At 43.7% G+C, this 17,241-nt stretch overlaps 1 protein-coding gene across 2 annotated transcripts in view; it reads left to right on the top strand.

Moving 5' to 3' along the window:
• Window positions 1–16,215, top strand: part of fam222aa (family with sequence similarity 222 member Aa) — a 50,635-nt gene extending 34,420 nt beyond the window's left edge. For both annotated transcript variants that reach the window (XM_067609462.1, XM_067609469.1), the window contains one exon: window positions 9,049–16,215. In XM_067609462.1, the coding sequence (XP_067465563.1) occupies window positions 9,049–10,523 (1,475 nt within the window). In that variant the 3' untranslated portion in view covers window positions 10,524–16,215. The remainder of the gene's footprint in view (window positions 1–9,048) is intronic.
• The last annotated feature ends 1,026 nt before the right edge of the window (window positions 16,216–17,241 follow it).

The following is a 17,241-nucleotide window of genomic DNA, read 5'->3' on the forward strand; positions in this document are numbered from 1 at the left end:
CTAATCGCACATGACAATATCGGCTGGTGTGCCAGTCGCAATGCATAACCACCCCGCTGCTTGTGCTGACTCGGGGTATTTGCTGATAAAGCTCTGCTTTCTAGACCATGCTGTATGCACAATGAGGGTGGCCCAGGCAGGCCTGAGGGCTGGCTCATCACAGGCAGCCTGCAAACCGGGGGCTATAGGTCCCCCCATCTATAAAGAACCATGCATGCACTCCACTGAGCCCTTTGGCCAGACTTGATTATTAAACAGAGCAGTTTTGTGATGAATATAGTTATTTTTTTCCATTTATAATCTATTATGTTGCCCATCCAGGCCCATAAATTATTGCGAGTGGAAAGAGCCTGGCAAACTCGTGCTTGAAACGAGGTCGTGGCTGTGAGGGGTTCTGTTCACAGTGTGAAATATTCAGGGTGGATATTTTTCTATTGAAATGCCTCTTCTTCTTTTTTTTTTTTTTTTTTTTGTCTGTCAAACACGGAGCCGGTTCTTTTTGTTTGCCCGTTTTGTTGATGGAGTGCAGTGTGTAGTGTGTGGTAAATATGTTGCCCCAGTTTCTGTGTTTGTTTGGTGCACGGGTGTCCCACAAAAGGCCTGACATGGCTGCTGCTGGCCTGCATTCCTTTGTGGCTCAAAGAGGACATAAACTACCCACTGGTGTTGTTTTTGCTGGACACTCAGCTAGATCATCAGTAATTAACACATGCCGTTTGAATCCGCGGGGATCCTCTGTTTAGCTCTCTTTCACACATGCTGTGATTTCATGCATTGAACAACAGCATAAAACACCAAGATAATAACATGCTTGCATAAAATATCTTTCTCTTTATGTCATTTCAAAAGTTATCCTCACTACTAATTCTAAGGTTAGAGATGATAACGCTGTTTTTAATTCCCAACAGAGGCACTAGGTCTACTATGGTGGTGCCAGTGGTGTTAATGGGGCAGGAATGCAGGGCGAGTGCTTTCCCACGCTGTTAGTTTTCCTCTGCCGGGGCGCGTTTGAGACGAGGCTCTGGGCCGGCTAGGCTCTGCTAATGCAGCCAGAGTGCAGACAAATGGAAAGTGACACTTGTGTGTGTAGAATGGTATTTGTGGTGACGCTTTGACTACAGATAATAAAGTGTTCGCCCTGAGGTGATTTCGCCCGGCAAGCACCCCAGATGAAACTCACTTACTCAGAGTGGGAGACGGAAGAGACAGAGAGGGGGGATGAAGACACGGAGAGGGGGATAAAGTGAGAGCAGAAAATAGAGAGGTGGTAAAGAGACAGGAAGGATGAAAAAGAGAGAAAGCAGCATCAAGACGCAAAGAGAGAAATTCAAGCATTTGTAATTTCAAATGCTTTATGGGTCAGAGGGTGAAACTGTTGTGCATAGTGATGCGTTGTTGTTTTAGATAGTGGCAGATTTTAGAGGTCAGATAACTCAGGTTGAGATTTGTTCCTTTGACTCCACCTGGTTTTAATGGTTCATCACATTCATTCACCCACTGTTTGATATAAGAGGTAAAGAACATGTGTGCTGCATTTTCAGGTTTATGTTATTTTGATGATTAATGGTTCGATCGATATTGTAGCTACAAAAGGGAAAGGATGTCAGGTTCAGCTGGAGGGTAAAATGTTTGGATCAACTGATGTTAGAGGGATTTGTGTGCGTGTATGCGTGTGTGTGCGTGTGTGTGTGTGTGTGTGTGCGTATTTGAGTGTGTGTGTGTGTGTGTGTTCTGTCTGCCAGGCCATGTGTACAGAGGAGTCCTTCAGGATCAATCAATTCTCAGTAATTTCCCCTACAGCCCATAAAAGCCAGGTCTGTCTGGAAGGACCATGAGGTTGCCACATCAAACCAGCTAATTAATTTTCATGGCTGATTCAGTAACATCTGGCTTTAGAGATAGATTCTTATGAGAAAATGTAAACATGACAGTGTCCCAGTGGTATAATATTTTACATTTCTTGGGAGGAAACCTTTTATAATAGAAACCTAATTAGCAGTTTTGATTCGACACATTGTCCACTATCGTGTGGTACATGTATGTGAAACTGTTAGAGAACAGTTTGTGCAGAAATGGAACATCAGTGGAAACGGATCTTGTCTTTCCTCTGCTCCATCTTAGAGTTATCTGTACCTGTGGACCTTATCTCTGTCTCAGCATACTGTATTAATCGCACACGTGCACTGCTTCACTGCAGGCTAACTAAATGACCTCATGCTGCAGTCTGTGTGAGAAGGAAGCCCAAATTAGGCTCTCAATTTGGTATTTCTTTCATCTGCTTGTGCAGGAAATAGGTAGATTAAATCTTAGATGAGATTGGCTTTAATGAAATGAAAGATTAGATTTGGGAGTTTTGGCCAAGTTTTTTTTTAAAAAAAAAATCTCTTTTAATGATTAAATCCATTTTTGACATTGTGCCATGTCTGCATGCCTGCGAAGGATCAGTGTGCAGATTGCTTTAACATTCTCATTATCCTCTTTGCTATTTGCGAAACATGTTGGCGGGTTAAGAGACCCATATGTGATTGCAGTATGGTGGCATCCCCTTCTGAAAAACAAACTACTGCTTTATTTACATAGTGATTCATTTGATTAAATGCATTATTTTCTTGTTATTTAGTGTCTGATGTTTGACTCAAAAGTAACCGCATGTGACTGTGAGACATAAGGTTTCTTTACTTTGCAAAATAGTTTTTCGATTTAAAAAGTTACATAAAAAAATGACATCGATAAGTCAACCTCCTCAATAATAAATGTGAACAACTGAGGTACCTTCAGTGAAGACAGAGAGGAGTCAGGTGAAGAGCATGTTTTCTTTTGCACTGTCTTACAATATGCATTTGTTTGATGATTATGATGACACAGGCAGCTGTGAATTCAGACAGCTCTATCCTCGGAGAAATCATTGCAGTTTGATTTTTATCTTTGCAATTATAGATAGCAAAGGCCTGACAAATAATTGCCTTGATGTTTTTTCCCTGTGTTGTTGCACAGAAAATCAACCTTGAGATGAACAGAGGGAGATGAGTGTTCCTAAAAATGTCTTTTCTGATATCAAGCAAGCAGCAGGGTTCCCTTTCCCCTCACGTGCACTTCAATTGATTAGTACTCTGGCTGAGGGCATATTCAACATGTCTGCCCCCTGCAAGGCTGCTCTACCCTGTTGATCACTGGCTCATACATGTGCTTCCTCTGCTCTCTCTCTCCTCAGGAAGCTCCTGTGGGGCACTGAGGCTTTGATTGACTGGCGGCCGAGTCCGCAGGACGCCTCTATTATTATCATCTCTACCTCGGCAGAGAGGCGGGGGCTATGTCCAGGGGGTCTGGCCGACAGCCCCTGCTTTGTGTGCCCAATAGTCAATTAGAGGCAGCGCACTGCCGGAGACGAGTGGGATGCAGGGTTAATTGCAGAGGACCAAACAGCTGGCTCTATCAGGGCCCATTGTGTTTGCAGCAGTTGTCACGGCAATTGAGGCCTGGCTGTAATCGCTGACTAATCAGCCCTGTGCCAGATGACACCTCCATTAGCACAAGGCAGGTATTGTTCAGGACGCGAAGCTGCCTCTGGCTTCCCCCCCCCGCCTGCCCGTCCTTTTACATCAGGCTAACGGAGGTAGGGAGAGGATGTCATAGACCCTGATCCTATCTGCAAAGAGCTAAACAATAGCCACAGGTCAAAGGTTCCTCCATGGAACAATGCTGTTGAATCTCCTACATTTGACAAGGCAAACTTTTTCCAAGCTAAGCGATTCTGGCGTGAAGGATTTGAAGACTGTTTTAGTCATTAAATAATTTATTTAAATAACTTCATTACATTGAGGTCAAGGGCAAAGTGTCCATTAGTGGTGGAATGTGGTACAAGATTGTGGCCATCTTGGTGGCCTAAAACGCATGGCACGTGACTGCAGCATCCTCTAGGATCTTTTATTGCATGTTACTCCCAAAAAGCAAAAAATAAATAAAAAATCTTGTGAAAAAAGAGACCCCGCTTTTGTAGCTCCATGTACAGTAGGTTGAAAGGACACATCATCAGTGCAGCAGCTCATGTCCTACAGCGACTGTCTCTCTCGGGGGAAATGGCTTACTGAGGTTGATGTTGGACCGAAGCTGACCCCCTGTTTTCTTTCATCTCTCTGGCAATCTCTCTCCTGTTGTTTGCCCTAACCTCATCACACACTGCTCTGTTTGTTTGGCCAAAGTTAATGTGTATTATGCACTCGCTGCTCTGTGAAATCTTAATTGCAGTTCAACCGAACCGTCCTCTCCCTTCATCTAAACAAGCACTTTTTCCCCCCCTTGCTCACCAGTGTACGTGGTCAGATGGGATCAAAGCGTGCGGTAAGTAGGGATACAAGCTTGCAGGAGTGAGTGAGAAAATGCCGAGGGCTTTTTGATGTGTTGGAGCGTTTTCTCCACTAATAAGAAGAAACTTCTCCAACCTGCTCATAATTTTAGAACACTTGAAACACTAATAAATGAGAGCAAGGGCATTTCAGGCAGGTCGTTCAGACTTTTTCCTCTGCTTATTCATTTAAACCTCTAATTAAAATGCAAAGCATTCTCATGGTCCTCTGGATTTGGTGCTGCACTCTCACACAGCCTCTGACTCCCTATCTCCTCTCCCTTTTTTCTCCACTCCCCTGCTACCCCACCCACCCCCCACCCCCCCTCCACCCCCCTCTCCTGCTCTCATACTCTCTCTGTCTGCCTTTGCTTCTTGTGATCAACACAATTTGACCTCTCACTTGGAAGAAGTGCACAGAATTTAATGGATTTTTTACAGTCTATTGCTGTTTTGTACCCAGTGGACCTCATCTTTACCAGGCCTCCCCCCCCTCCACCTCCTCCTCCACCCTCACACCAAGAAAATTAGTTCATCAGAATTCAAAATGTACTGCTGGCTAATTAAAGGAGTGTTAATTGAGTGTTCAGAATTGGGTACCCCCTTCACGAAACGCACACAGATACACACACTCACACTCACACATACGCACACACAGGCATACACACAAGCACACATGCAATCACAGTGACAGCACCGAGTACACCAAGGACGGTGCGCTTGGGGAGTTTCATGCCAATCAAAAATTGAGAGAAAGGAGAGTGCCCATCCTCCAAGTGAAATGGGATTTCTAGATCATATCATGGCCTACTACAGCTCAGTCCGGCTCTGTGCTGCCATGTTATCCTATCCCAGCCTTGCTATCTCTGTCTGACCACTGGAGAGTGTAACACTGCACAGATAGCCTCTCTCACTGCGTGCATCGTGCTAATGAGGGGTGGCATTTAGAGATGTGCTGCTCTGACACATGGGCATTGTGTGCCAGGCACTGGGTGATTAAGGACGAAGGTCAGCCCATTAATTGCCTCCCTGCCATCTCCGCTCCCTGGCGCGTGATCTCTCAGAACCAATGCATGTGTTTGCCTGAGCTTTTATCTCATCTCCTATGCAGTTCAATCATATGCTTGGTTTGTTTACATTCCTTTCATGTGAAAGTTTTTTTCTTTCTTATTGTAAAAGCTGTTCTAGCCCAGGTTTCCCTGCTCATTACTATAAGCTATTTCATGTGCTTGTGAATGCACATAGCCTCCTGCTCTCAGGAAGGGAAAAAGCATATTCTTCCATCCCCAGGGGAAATAATTAATCCTTACAAGGCTGTCGCATGTCGAAATGAAGCGAGTGTGAAGCATTTAGCCCAGGAGGCATTGCAGGCTGTCGCCCGCACAGGCACCTGTTGTTGTCCCTGCCCTACATTTCATGAGAGAGCGCTGAGCAGAGGATAACAACATGCTCCACTGATGGCAAATGAGACACACAACTGCAGATGCAGGTTTGTGTGTGTTTGTGTGTGTGTGTGTGTGTGTGTGTGTGTATGTTTACGCCTTATTTCTGTTTTCATGCATTGCGTTTGCATGCACGGCCACATTGGAGAGTGTGCACAGGTGCAGGAAACCCCCTACCTTATGAGGAGGTGAGGGCTCACACAAAGGAGGCAGTGCTGGCTGCCTCAGAGGGTGTTTATCAGCATGCACCATCTGTATGCTTCTGCTCTTAGCTATGATCTACTGCAGCCTAAACCAATAAGTCACAGAGCGCCAGCCCTAAAAAAGAGACTCTCTCCTTTAACCTCCATGTCCTCACTTATAGACTTACTGCTCTGGAGGAGAGAGATGTGGAGACCCTGCACATCAAACACCCACAGTGTATAACAGTGTGTATGAGAGTGAAATTACGCCCCGGTTTGTAGCCATACTTACTGTAATCAACTTTGCTATAAAATTTATACCATGGAACTTTTTAAAGAGGAAGCTGGAATCAGAAGCATCCAGATGCTCATTTGCCTCCTCCTCCTCCTCTTCTTCCTTTATGCCTGTGGGTTCTAATAACCGGAAGCCTTTGTGGAGCTGAGATGGGTTTTGTAGGCCTGAAAGGCCTCTAATCCCTGTGGCCTGTGAAGTGTGAAACCCTTTGATGCCAGGTTGGTGTGCCAAAGGCTCTGCCTATTGACAAACAAGGGCCAAGCTGGGAAAAGACGGAGGGAGAGGGCTTTCTCCTCTCTCTCAGAAGAAATGCAGGCTCAGGCATGGAAAATATGGACTCAGTCAGTGAGAAGGAATAGAATTAGCCACCCTTTAATGAATTTCCTGGCTGTTTTTATAGTTTTTTTTCCTCATGTGGCAGTAATTAGGTGGAATGATGGGCATATTGCAGCTGGGGGCTTGTAGGGGCGGCAGGGCACAGGCCCTTGATATGCCTGAAAGCCAAGTATCTTTCCTCATTTAGACCATGTGATGATCAAAGATGTTTTTTTTGCCCTCATGTAAAGAAGATCAGAAAAAATGCTGCCATTCCATTTGCATGTGGACCAGCAATGTGCTTTGAAATGAGCATGTTTTTCTCTTCTGAGCAAATGAAATAAGTCTTCTGTCAGTTTTCCACTGCAAGTCAGAACATCAAAGCAAATGGCGCTGCTGTCACCAGGGAAGAAGAGCTTTGCCTCAGTAAGGTTAGTTAGATCTCAGATAGGCTGGCCTGGCACACTCAGCGTAGCCCATTAGGATGGCACCAGGTTTGTGCCCATACTCACTGGCAGAGTTTTAATCACCCTGATTAAAACTAAGCCATTAAAGCCAGGCTTTTTTTTTTTTTTTTTTGCAAATTTAGATTATGATTTGAATTATAGTGTTTCTGATTTAGAAAGCATGCTGTGTGCAGGATGAACAAAACTGACTAGAATAGGTCTTGCACTAAATTTGGCTTGGGATATTCACAGTCTCTCCCCTCTGCCGTTAAATTCCCAATTTATTTCTTTTATGATATGGATCTTGTAGATTTAATCATTTTCACAGTTGGAGACCCATAGGGTTGTTGAAATGAACTCCCCATGCTATCTGTAATGGGAGCAAAGAAATGAGAATTGTGACTACTTGGCTGTGGAGTCTCTTTAAAATGATTTTGCAATCGGAAAGGAAATGGAGTGAGTCCTAGTCACAGTCTGCACCCTGCAGACTCCTTAGGTCGCCAGGACATTTGCTGACGGCACAGTTATGGCAGTTAATTTTTGTGCGTTTTGTTAGCTTTTGCATAAAAATGTCATTTTTGAAGGGGTTGCAAGTCATTTGTGGCAGTTGATATATTGCTTGTAAATTGAGTTCTTCTCCCAACCCCCCACACTTTTTGTTGCACTGAGCTAAGTAGCCATGAAATTGCCTGAATAATGTCGTTTAAATCCAATCTCACCGCGGCCCCTCACCTCCATGCCCAACCCCCAAACAATGACACATGGTGGGGTTTTTAGAAATTGCCATTTTCCTGTTTGCCACCTCAATTCACAATGGCCAAGCCTTGGCTCATTGAACGAGGGCCATTGCTATTCTCACTCGCCGCTTTCGCTGTTGAATTGAATTTTGGGATTGGAGTGGTTTCATATGGCAAACAGCACAGCGCATTTACATGTGCATTCATAGCACCGTCTTTGTGACTGGAGTCTGTACCTGCCTTTTGTCTGTTCCATCATGTGTTATTCTAGACATGTAAAAGAAATACGTGTAATAACAATATATATTACATGCACACCTAAGCCATTTTTGTGCAACCCTTTCATCACTGAAATATTTCATAGTTAAACAAGGGCAAACAGTTTGGGTGTCGTGTATTTGATTATATGATCTTGGCAATTATGTATTTCTGTCCTATTACCGTTTTTCAGCATGTGTTCATCTCCAACTCAATTTTCAGTGTTATCCTTGACAAAGTTTGCACATAGCAGCACTCTAGCATTATTGACTTGGCTCTGTTCTGATGTAGTTCACCTTAACCAGGCTAGTAATTCCCCATAGATGTTTAATTGGTTTTTGTGAGGGCCTCTCCACGCACTCCTGGATTGAATAAATGTGGAAATTCTGTGGCCAAGGGTAAGACCCAGTAAGTGATACCACTTATAAATCTCAAATGTGCCACTGCAATTAAACAAGCTTTTATCCCCTCCCCTTCGTCCCTCCTTGCCTGGTATCCAAGGCTAACCCAATTCAATGCTAAAGAGAGTCCGAATTAATTTCACAATGCACTGATTTAACAGCGCCTAAGGTACCAGGCTTTGACAGAATGAGTTTTTAAAAAGATCCATTTGTCTAGGGATGAACTTCCACAGGAGGGTGTGAAAATGAGATGGAAAGAAAGCTCTCAAATGGAGGAGGGGAGTGAAGGAACATAAATGAATGTCAGTCCTGATTTACAATTTGCAAACTCTGTTTGGGTTGTTCTGCAGTGTGTCTGCTATTAACATCTGGTTGTAGTCACCTAATCTTGTAGAATATTGACATTTTTCAGTCAGCTATAGTCACCGTAATGCTGCCGGTTTTTAATGTTGCTGCATACTGTAGTAGTGATTATTACAATTGACTGATTGATCTGTTTGACCCTCAGATATTTATGCTAATTAAAACCCTGGTCTGGTGTTCTTCTCTTATACACATGCAGATATCTATACTTTTTACCTCATCCATTCATTTCACTCATGCTTTTCTCTGTCTCTTTTTGTCCTGCAGGTGAGCTGGTGGTGCCTACACACTCCCCCCGCTACCCCACTGCGGCAGAACTTGATGCCTACGCTCAGAAGACGGCCAACAGCCCTCTTTCCATCAAGATCTTCCCCACTAACATCAGGGTTCCCCAGCACAAGCACCTTAACCGGACTGTGAATGGATATGACACCACAGGACAGCGCTATAGCCCCTATCCACATCTCCATACAGGGGGCTACCAGGGCCTGCTCGCCATCGTCAAGGCCTCTTCCTCATCGTCGTCATCATCAACCTCCACCTTTCTCCCTTCAAAAGGTGTTCTCAAGAACTCAGAAGGCAGACGGACTAAGCTCTCTCCTGCCCACATAGCTGTTGCCCCATACCCGCCCCCTAGTAGTAGCACTTTAGCCAGTGGCCACGGCCAAATGGTATACCACACTGGGCCCTCAAAGCCTCCAGAAGGCCCCGGGCTGTCGGTTCCCCCTAACGTCACTGTAGCTGGCTCAGTGATTCCTGTAACAGGGGGCCGAGGCCTGGCCCTGCCCGCACAGTCCAACCTCCCCTCCATCCAGAGTATCATTTATCAGATCAACCAGCATTGCCAGGCCCAGGCTCTGCAGCAGGTGTGTCAGGGAGCTGCAACTGCACCAACAAATTCCAGCCCCTCCAAGCAGGGCACAATTGTCATGGGGGTCTCTTCTAGCTCCTCAGGTGGAGGCTACGTGGTAGGAATGGGTCCCCAGGCTAACATGGTATACACAGGCCCTGGGCTGCCGGCTCAAAATGCAGAGGCAATGAAGACTGGGGTGTACGCAGACGGTATGGACTACATCCTCTGGCAGAAACAGCAACAACAACAACAACAACAACAACAGCAGCAGCAGCAACAGGCTGTGCTCCGCATGTACAGCGGAGGCAGCGGAGGAGGGGGCGCCATCAGCAAGTCCCCTGAAACATGTGTTCCAGGGGGAGGGATTATGGCTGCACAAGTCTCCTCCTCTTCCTCCAGACCTTACCACCTGACAGCGAGTGCCAGCGGAGGAGGCGGGATGGACAAAGTCAGCTCTTCCCCTTTGAACTGTGTGGGTATGCATGGAAATTTCTCAGTGGGTCAATACTTTGCCCCACCGTGGAACAGTGTGCTGGTGACACCTGACAGTGACTGCTACAACCCCCAGGAGCTTTTGGGCACCTCTACAGGGGGGCCGGTCACAGGGCACAGAGAAATGGGCTACCCCCACCACCATCACCACTATCACCACCACCATCATCACCCTGCTATAGACAGCGGGGGAGGTTTGTGCTGCAGCCTGCCCAGCAAGAGCTTGTGCAACACGTCTGTGCTGAGCAGCAGCTTGCAGTCTCTGGAGTACCTGATCAACGACATCCACCCACCCTGCATCAAGGAGCAGATGCTTGGCAAAGGCTACGAGACTGTGTCTGTGCCACGTCTGTTAGACCACCAGCATGCACACATCCGCCTCCCTGTTTACAGATAGAGGAGGAAGAAGAGGAGGAAAAGAATCAAGTTGTGAATTTGTGAAGAAAATCAAAGTTAAAGAACAGAGATGGGTTTTTTGGGGGGGTTGGGGGGGGGGGGGTACAGAATTGTTGAGAGTGGCACTGCTTTAACCAGTGTGGGAGCTTAGAGAAGAGCAGTTGTTGTGCTGTGTGACCCTAGGTTTGGTGGTTTCAAGGCAGGCTGTGTGAATCCCAAATATATGACAGGTGGTGGTGATTGCCAGTGGGAGAGAAAAGGGATTTCAAGATTCTCCAGATGTTCCATTGTGTGGTTTGCCAATAGGAATTTTGGATTGATTTATTTGTCCTTCTGTTTTTTTTTTTTCTGTTGTTGTTGTTGTTTTACTTGCCTGAACTTTTTTGATGAGAATCATAGCTTGACATGAAGTGCATACGCCACTCATATCCCCCTTACAAATACTAAGGATGAAGCTACTGTGTAGGTTGTCACTGAAACGGTCTTAAAATGGCCAAAGTTTAGGGCTGCTCACAAAATCCAAAACTCTGAAACAGTACGCAGACACACACACACACACACACAGACGGATGATCACACACAGATACACAAATGTACTGATACATGAGAAGAATAAAATTATAGGCAGTACTCGGGTGTTATGTACAAGGATCATAAGGTTGAATTAAAAGGATAGTACAATATTAGTTATTATTGCTGTTATAATTGATACATAAATTGCACTGCTTGAATCTTGTTAACTTTGAAGTTTGGAATTGGGTAGTTTGGATATGATATATTTAAGAAACTTGAAAAACTTGAACCTATTTTTTGTTGTTTTATATATTTGTAGGTATATTATATGCATTGGCTGCTATGGGGAAAAGTGTCTCGAAATGCTTTTTTTTTTCTTTTTTTTTTTTTTTTTCTTTTTTTCCACTTTGGTTTTTATGATTTAATTATTATTCCTCCTCAAGCTAATGTGCAGTTTCTTATGTCCTGGTGTGAGGCATAGTCGCTGCTTTGGTTCTGTAAGAACCTGTCTGAGAGCTCTTTTTCCTAACCAACACTGGAATCTACAATAAATCTTGAAATACTTATTTAAAAAGAAAATGTCACAAAAAATACAAGAAAAAGAAATGTTACAATGAAGAATGTGATTGGGAGGTTATATACATAACCTAACGTGTATGTTTATGCGTGTATGTGGCTGAGTGCATGCGCGTGTGTGTGCATTTTAGTTTGTGTTCTTCAAAATCCTCAGACTTTTTTTTTTTTTTTTTTTTTTTAAATTGTGTCATTGCAAGATTTCTACCACCAAGATTAAAAAGCTGATTCACCAGTCCCATAAACATCATATCTGAGTAATGTACAGGAGATCTTTTGCAAATCTTGCTCCCTTTTATTGGAGGCTTTAGATACTCTCTGGAGCTATAGTAGAGATCAAGTTCTCACAAGACTTCTTTTATAACTGTGCTTACGGTACTACATCCCGCTTTTTCTGTCAGGTGTTATCATAATGACAGAAACAGGTGGGGGAAGAAGGAAGTCCTATTTTAGGGGTACTATTCACCCTTAATCCTGCAAACAAAAACGAAATGAAAACAATCATGCCCTCTCCTCTGGCGTCAGATGAAATGAGACAAGGCTCACTGCTTTTCCTTGTCCATTTTAGCCCCTGGTTGGGATGCATTTAGCCCGGGCCAGTCTTAACTTGATGATTCAGAGCATTGAAATATTTATTATGACTGTGAGATTCCCTTGAATGTACTGCACTTAAATTACTGCGATGTTTTATTGCCTTGTGGGATTCAAGTGAAAGAGAAAAATTGGATCAGTGCAGCAGTCCTCTGGTCTTAAATTAGCATTTCTTTTGTCAGTCAAATTTCAATGGTAAATTGAATTTATTAACTGGAGAGAGAACCGGAGCTTTGTTGTGGGGAAATACTGGCATCAGTCTAGATTTATGAAGTGCAATTATTATGACTGTATTAACATTTTTTCTCTGAGCTTACACCAAAAAATGTAAACTACAGTTGTCAATACATTCCCAATGTACCACATCCCTAATCCCTATCCTTTTTTGTTTTGAGGTGTAAAATAAATTTCTTTAAGAATATATTCAGAAAGCCACATCTTGGCTTTGACGTCTGTCATTATTTTTAAATGTATGTCCTCTAGAAGTCAGCGGGAAATTGGGCCCTTGTTTCAGCAGCTCTGTGAGATCCAGAGCGGAGCGTGATGGGTGACGTAGATCCTTCACTGTGCTGTCGCTATAAAAAAAAAACCTCTGCCACTGCAAAAAGCGAGTATGTTAAAGTGATCATCTTTTAAAAGTTTACACTTTGGCCATCCAAAGACAAAGGACAGACAGCATGATTGAAAAAAAAGAAGATTTGATGGATTTGTTTTTAAAAGAGAGAAGCAGGAAATAAAGTTTCTTTGATCATTTGCACTCCATAAATAGACCTGTTTTTCCCTTAAGATAACCCTTGCTTAATCTTAACTATGAGCCTTAAATTTTGAGCTAATGGTGTTTGTAGACACGCTACTGTCTTTGAAGGCTGGCAAAGATTTCAGTCGAAAGAATACCGAGCCCCTTGGCTTAAATTTGCACAGTAAGCCTCCTTAACATTCCAGCGAAAATTTTTTTCATGTTGTTTCAACAGCTTAATACCCCAGCCACAGTCTGATTCCAGCATATTTTCTGTCTTGTAGAAATATTTTGACAGATTTACAGATACATCCCGTCCCTAAATCCCCTCCGTTTGGCTTCTGCATCCAAGCATTAAACCCTGTCACATGATGTCGAAGTGAAGAGGAGACACTTGAGGCAGTGGAGTTTCTGGTGTCTGGCCTTTCCCACCAGTGGAGGTCTGAGGCACCAGGCCTCTCTGCTAATGGGAATATTGGGTGACGCCTGGCTGCTGGACACTGCCAGCGGAGAGTATTCATTCACTCAAAGGGCTGAAATCAAACCCTTTTCAAATAGCAAGGGATTTCCTATTAGGTACTGAGAGGAATCTGGCCATTTGGAGCCAAATTCAACTGAACAAAGCGTGGAAAATGTCACACAAAATAATGTAATGTTTCATTTTTTTTAGCAGAAATGTTAAAGTCAATTTCCACGCAGTTTTATTAAATATAAGGAGGTATTAAATACTTACATAATAGCAAGTGTCTTTACTTTGTGGCCATTTTTTCTACTGTACAGGCTCCAAACTGTCTGTCCCCTGGTCCCTTACACACATTAATGAGCGCCTATTGATGGGATGCATCTTAGCCCTGCAACTCTGGTCTATTCCACAATTCCCGATTTGGACAATGGATGCTTAGCCCATATTAGGATAATAGAATTAAATTTCAAATAGATTTGTGCCTGAGCTGATCCATGCACGGCTCACTCAGCTGCAGAGGCAGAGTGGCATATGGCATGTCATTATCTAAGCCCACCCTCCCCCTGTCCAGGGCCAACAGGGTTCAGCAGTGCTTAAACAAACTGAAGGTTAGGACTAGCTGGTGTTGAAGGGGAGGACAGCAGGGTTTGTTTGGGGGGGGGGGGTTGCTAAATCACAGCCTCCACAGCGTCTCAGAGGGCCTCCGCACCGCACCATGGCGCCTGGGCTCAGAGGCCTGTTTTAAAAGCTGGGCTGTGTTTGATCGAGGGGATTTGTTTTCTGTTGGATTATACATGGTTGCTCCCTGCCTGGCTGAGGGGCCCTGTGCAATGTGACAGATCTCAGCAAAAAAAAAAAAGAAAGCAAGAGATACAGGGAGGGATTTTGGGGTCAGAGAAGCCTCGAAGCATCAGTAATCAGGATAATTGCCATGTTCCTGGTGCTGGTATCAGCCTCCCTTCTTTGGCTGTGCGGCCTCACGTTTAGATTGAAGCTCTGTAGAAATCACCTTTCTACCTGAAAGACTTATTGTGCCTCGATATACTCAATTCTAGTAAGTGAATTCTTTATTTGTCATTTTTTATGCTTGAAACGAACATTTTAAATTATGCTTCCCAGGAAATGACAGGTTACACCATTCAAGCGCCATCTGAATGAGGACATTTAGATCTGTAACTTATCTCTTTGGCTACAGACTATTGACTGTTAACACGTTTTCAAGGTCAATGAGACACTCACAAGGATGGCCCGAGGGCAAAGTGGAAGGGAATTGACTTATGCTGGTTGTAAAAATCCCTTAGTAAATCCCAATAAGTCCATGAAGACCTTTACCCAGTGCTAAGGTCCAGTTGCATGTTAGGCACCTTAAATACTGCTGAGAAGGAAGGAGAGGGGACGGACCCGTTCAAAGCAGGGTCAGTCTTTCACTCTCAAAACAGAGGGGAGGGAGGGTTGGAAAAAAAATAAAGGCAGCTGCTCGCTCTGTAGAGTCTTGGCGCTGCTTCTCTAACCTACAGATGACAGAGGGGGGCGGCTGGGGGGGGATAACGTCCCCTCCACACCGCTTTGGTCAACCTCAGTCATGTCCCCTGGCTGCCCTTGGGCCCCTGGGGCTCTCATCTCAGACTCCTTCCCAGCATCCCTCCCTAACGTCTACTACTGGAGAAGATAAAGTCATGAGGCCAGCCTTCTCCATTTGGCTCCTACCTAGCAAGAAAATACTTTAATCAATAATTCTGATGGCCCTGAGGAGGCTTGTATAGTTAACCCACCAGCCTTATAGCTGTGTTGCACAATATTGTTAAAAAGAGTTGCTGTGTTTTACCACAAACTAAGAGCACATCGTTATCTCTTTAGTACTACTGAATAAAACTGGATGGGTCACATGTTAGCACTGTAAAATTTCCGTTTTGTTTTTAGCATTTATTAAATACCACACAAGGTAAAAATCAGCACAGATGAGGAAATATATCAGGATCCTTTTCCAAAGGCACAGCCCCAGAGCTCTTTTCGTAATTCCCAGAGCTTACAGCGTTTTATTTCTTCAGCGTCACAACTATGTATGTTCAGCTGAAAAAGCTTATGGCCTCCAAATATTCGTCTGGCTTATGTGATACGTTTATTGCCGTATCCAATCTAAACATAAAAGTCTGGGGATTTTGCTTTTTCTTCCTGTTTCCTTTACTGTTTGTGTGGCTCTCAGAATGTTCATGTGGACAAACAGGGCTGTTTTTTCCCGAATGATCTCAAATGTACCAACGCTGCCAAAGTGTGAGGGTGCCGCAACCTTGAGAAAATAATATATATGGAAATGGGAAATCTATAAAGCATCTCTCTTATTGTTCTCCCTGCAGTGTTGTATTTATGTTTAAAAAATGATTTTGTCTCCTCAGGATGAAAAAATGTAAAGAATACCTTGCTTTTTTGAAAATGATAATATATGAGTCTTAGATTTCGAAATAAGAGTCTGAATATGAAAAAAAAAAAAAAAGCTGTAAAATCCTTTAGTCGTGGGGTTTTCAACTTTTGAATGTGCCTACAGCCAAGCATCCCAGTGATTGCTTACCTTCTACCCCTCTCCAGTTCTGCAATCTCCTCCTAATCTCCTCACAACCATCATCTTCAATTTGCTGAAACTGCCACTGTCCCCCCTCCCTCCATCCCAACGACCACAGTAGATATTTGGTCTGTTCCCTGCTTTTTGTCAATCTCAGGACTGAAATTTCTTTATTTTAATGTAGATGCTTGGTTTTCATTTATCCTCTTCTCTCTTATGTATTATTGTTTGACATAAGTAAATAAAGCAGATGACTTCTATGCCTGTCCTGTTGCTATACTTATCCACAGCAGACCCCTCTCTCTCTTTCTTTTCTTCTCTCCCTCTTGCTGTAAACATCTCCTCAAACATTTTTTAAGACTCCGGACTAGACCTTACTGTAATGAAGGTAAGCATATTAGTCTTAGGATTCACTTTGCACATCACCTCCATATGCCGGTCTCTACAATCCTGTTGTTCACTTGACCTTTTTCAACCTTTGCAGCAGCACATTGGCAGTGGCATCACTAGATCCTCACAGTTTATGAAGAATCTTTGCTATCATTTGAAAACAACCTCAACCTTGGGTAATAAAATAACAAGAAATAAAGGAGACTGTGCCCTCTGTATGGTGCAAATGATATATGATATGATATTTTTCTTGGATGAGGATTTGGAGAAACTGCTCTTAGGTGGAGGCAAGCTAAGTCTCTTCACTTGCAATTTACCAAAGTGGTCAGGATGAAGTGTCCTCCTCTGAAGCCTGGATACTCGGCTGTACAATGCACGAAAACAAGCTAAAAAACAAAACATTTTAAAAGCTTATTTGTCACAGAATTTCAGCAGAACCTTTGATCTGTATGCATCTCACACCCCATTGCTCCCTGCACCTCCTCCAAAACCCACAAAACCCACAAACAAACCACATTAATATATTAGTCTTGCATACATTTTCATTTTTTTGCTGAGTCTATGTTCTAATGTAAATCTATCAAGAAACTATATTTATGGTAACAGTGTGTTACTGTAGTTAGGAGTAGGATGATGCCAGTAAGGCATAGGCCGACTACAAATTACACTTCCTGACAACATACACTCAATCTGAATGTTTAACAACATAGGTACCTTCAAGAACTCAATATTGATGCCTTTTTTCCTCCTTTCTCTCCTCACTCACAACCTCTCCACCCACCTAAAACATCAGATAAGCCATAGACTGATGAGCCAGCCGCCTCCACCAGAGCGTGTGGTACTGGGAGAGCACAGTGATTTCATACACGCTCACTCAGACAGAAAAAGAGCTCTGT

This window comes from Thunnus thynnus, chromosome 2, assembly GCF_963924715.1.
Source record: "Thunnus thynnus chromosome 2, fThuThy2.1, whole genome shotgun sequence".
Taxonomy (NCBI): Eukaryota; Metazoa; Chordata; class Actinopteri; order Scombriformes; family Scombridae; genus Thunnus; species Thunnus thynnus.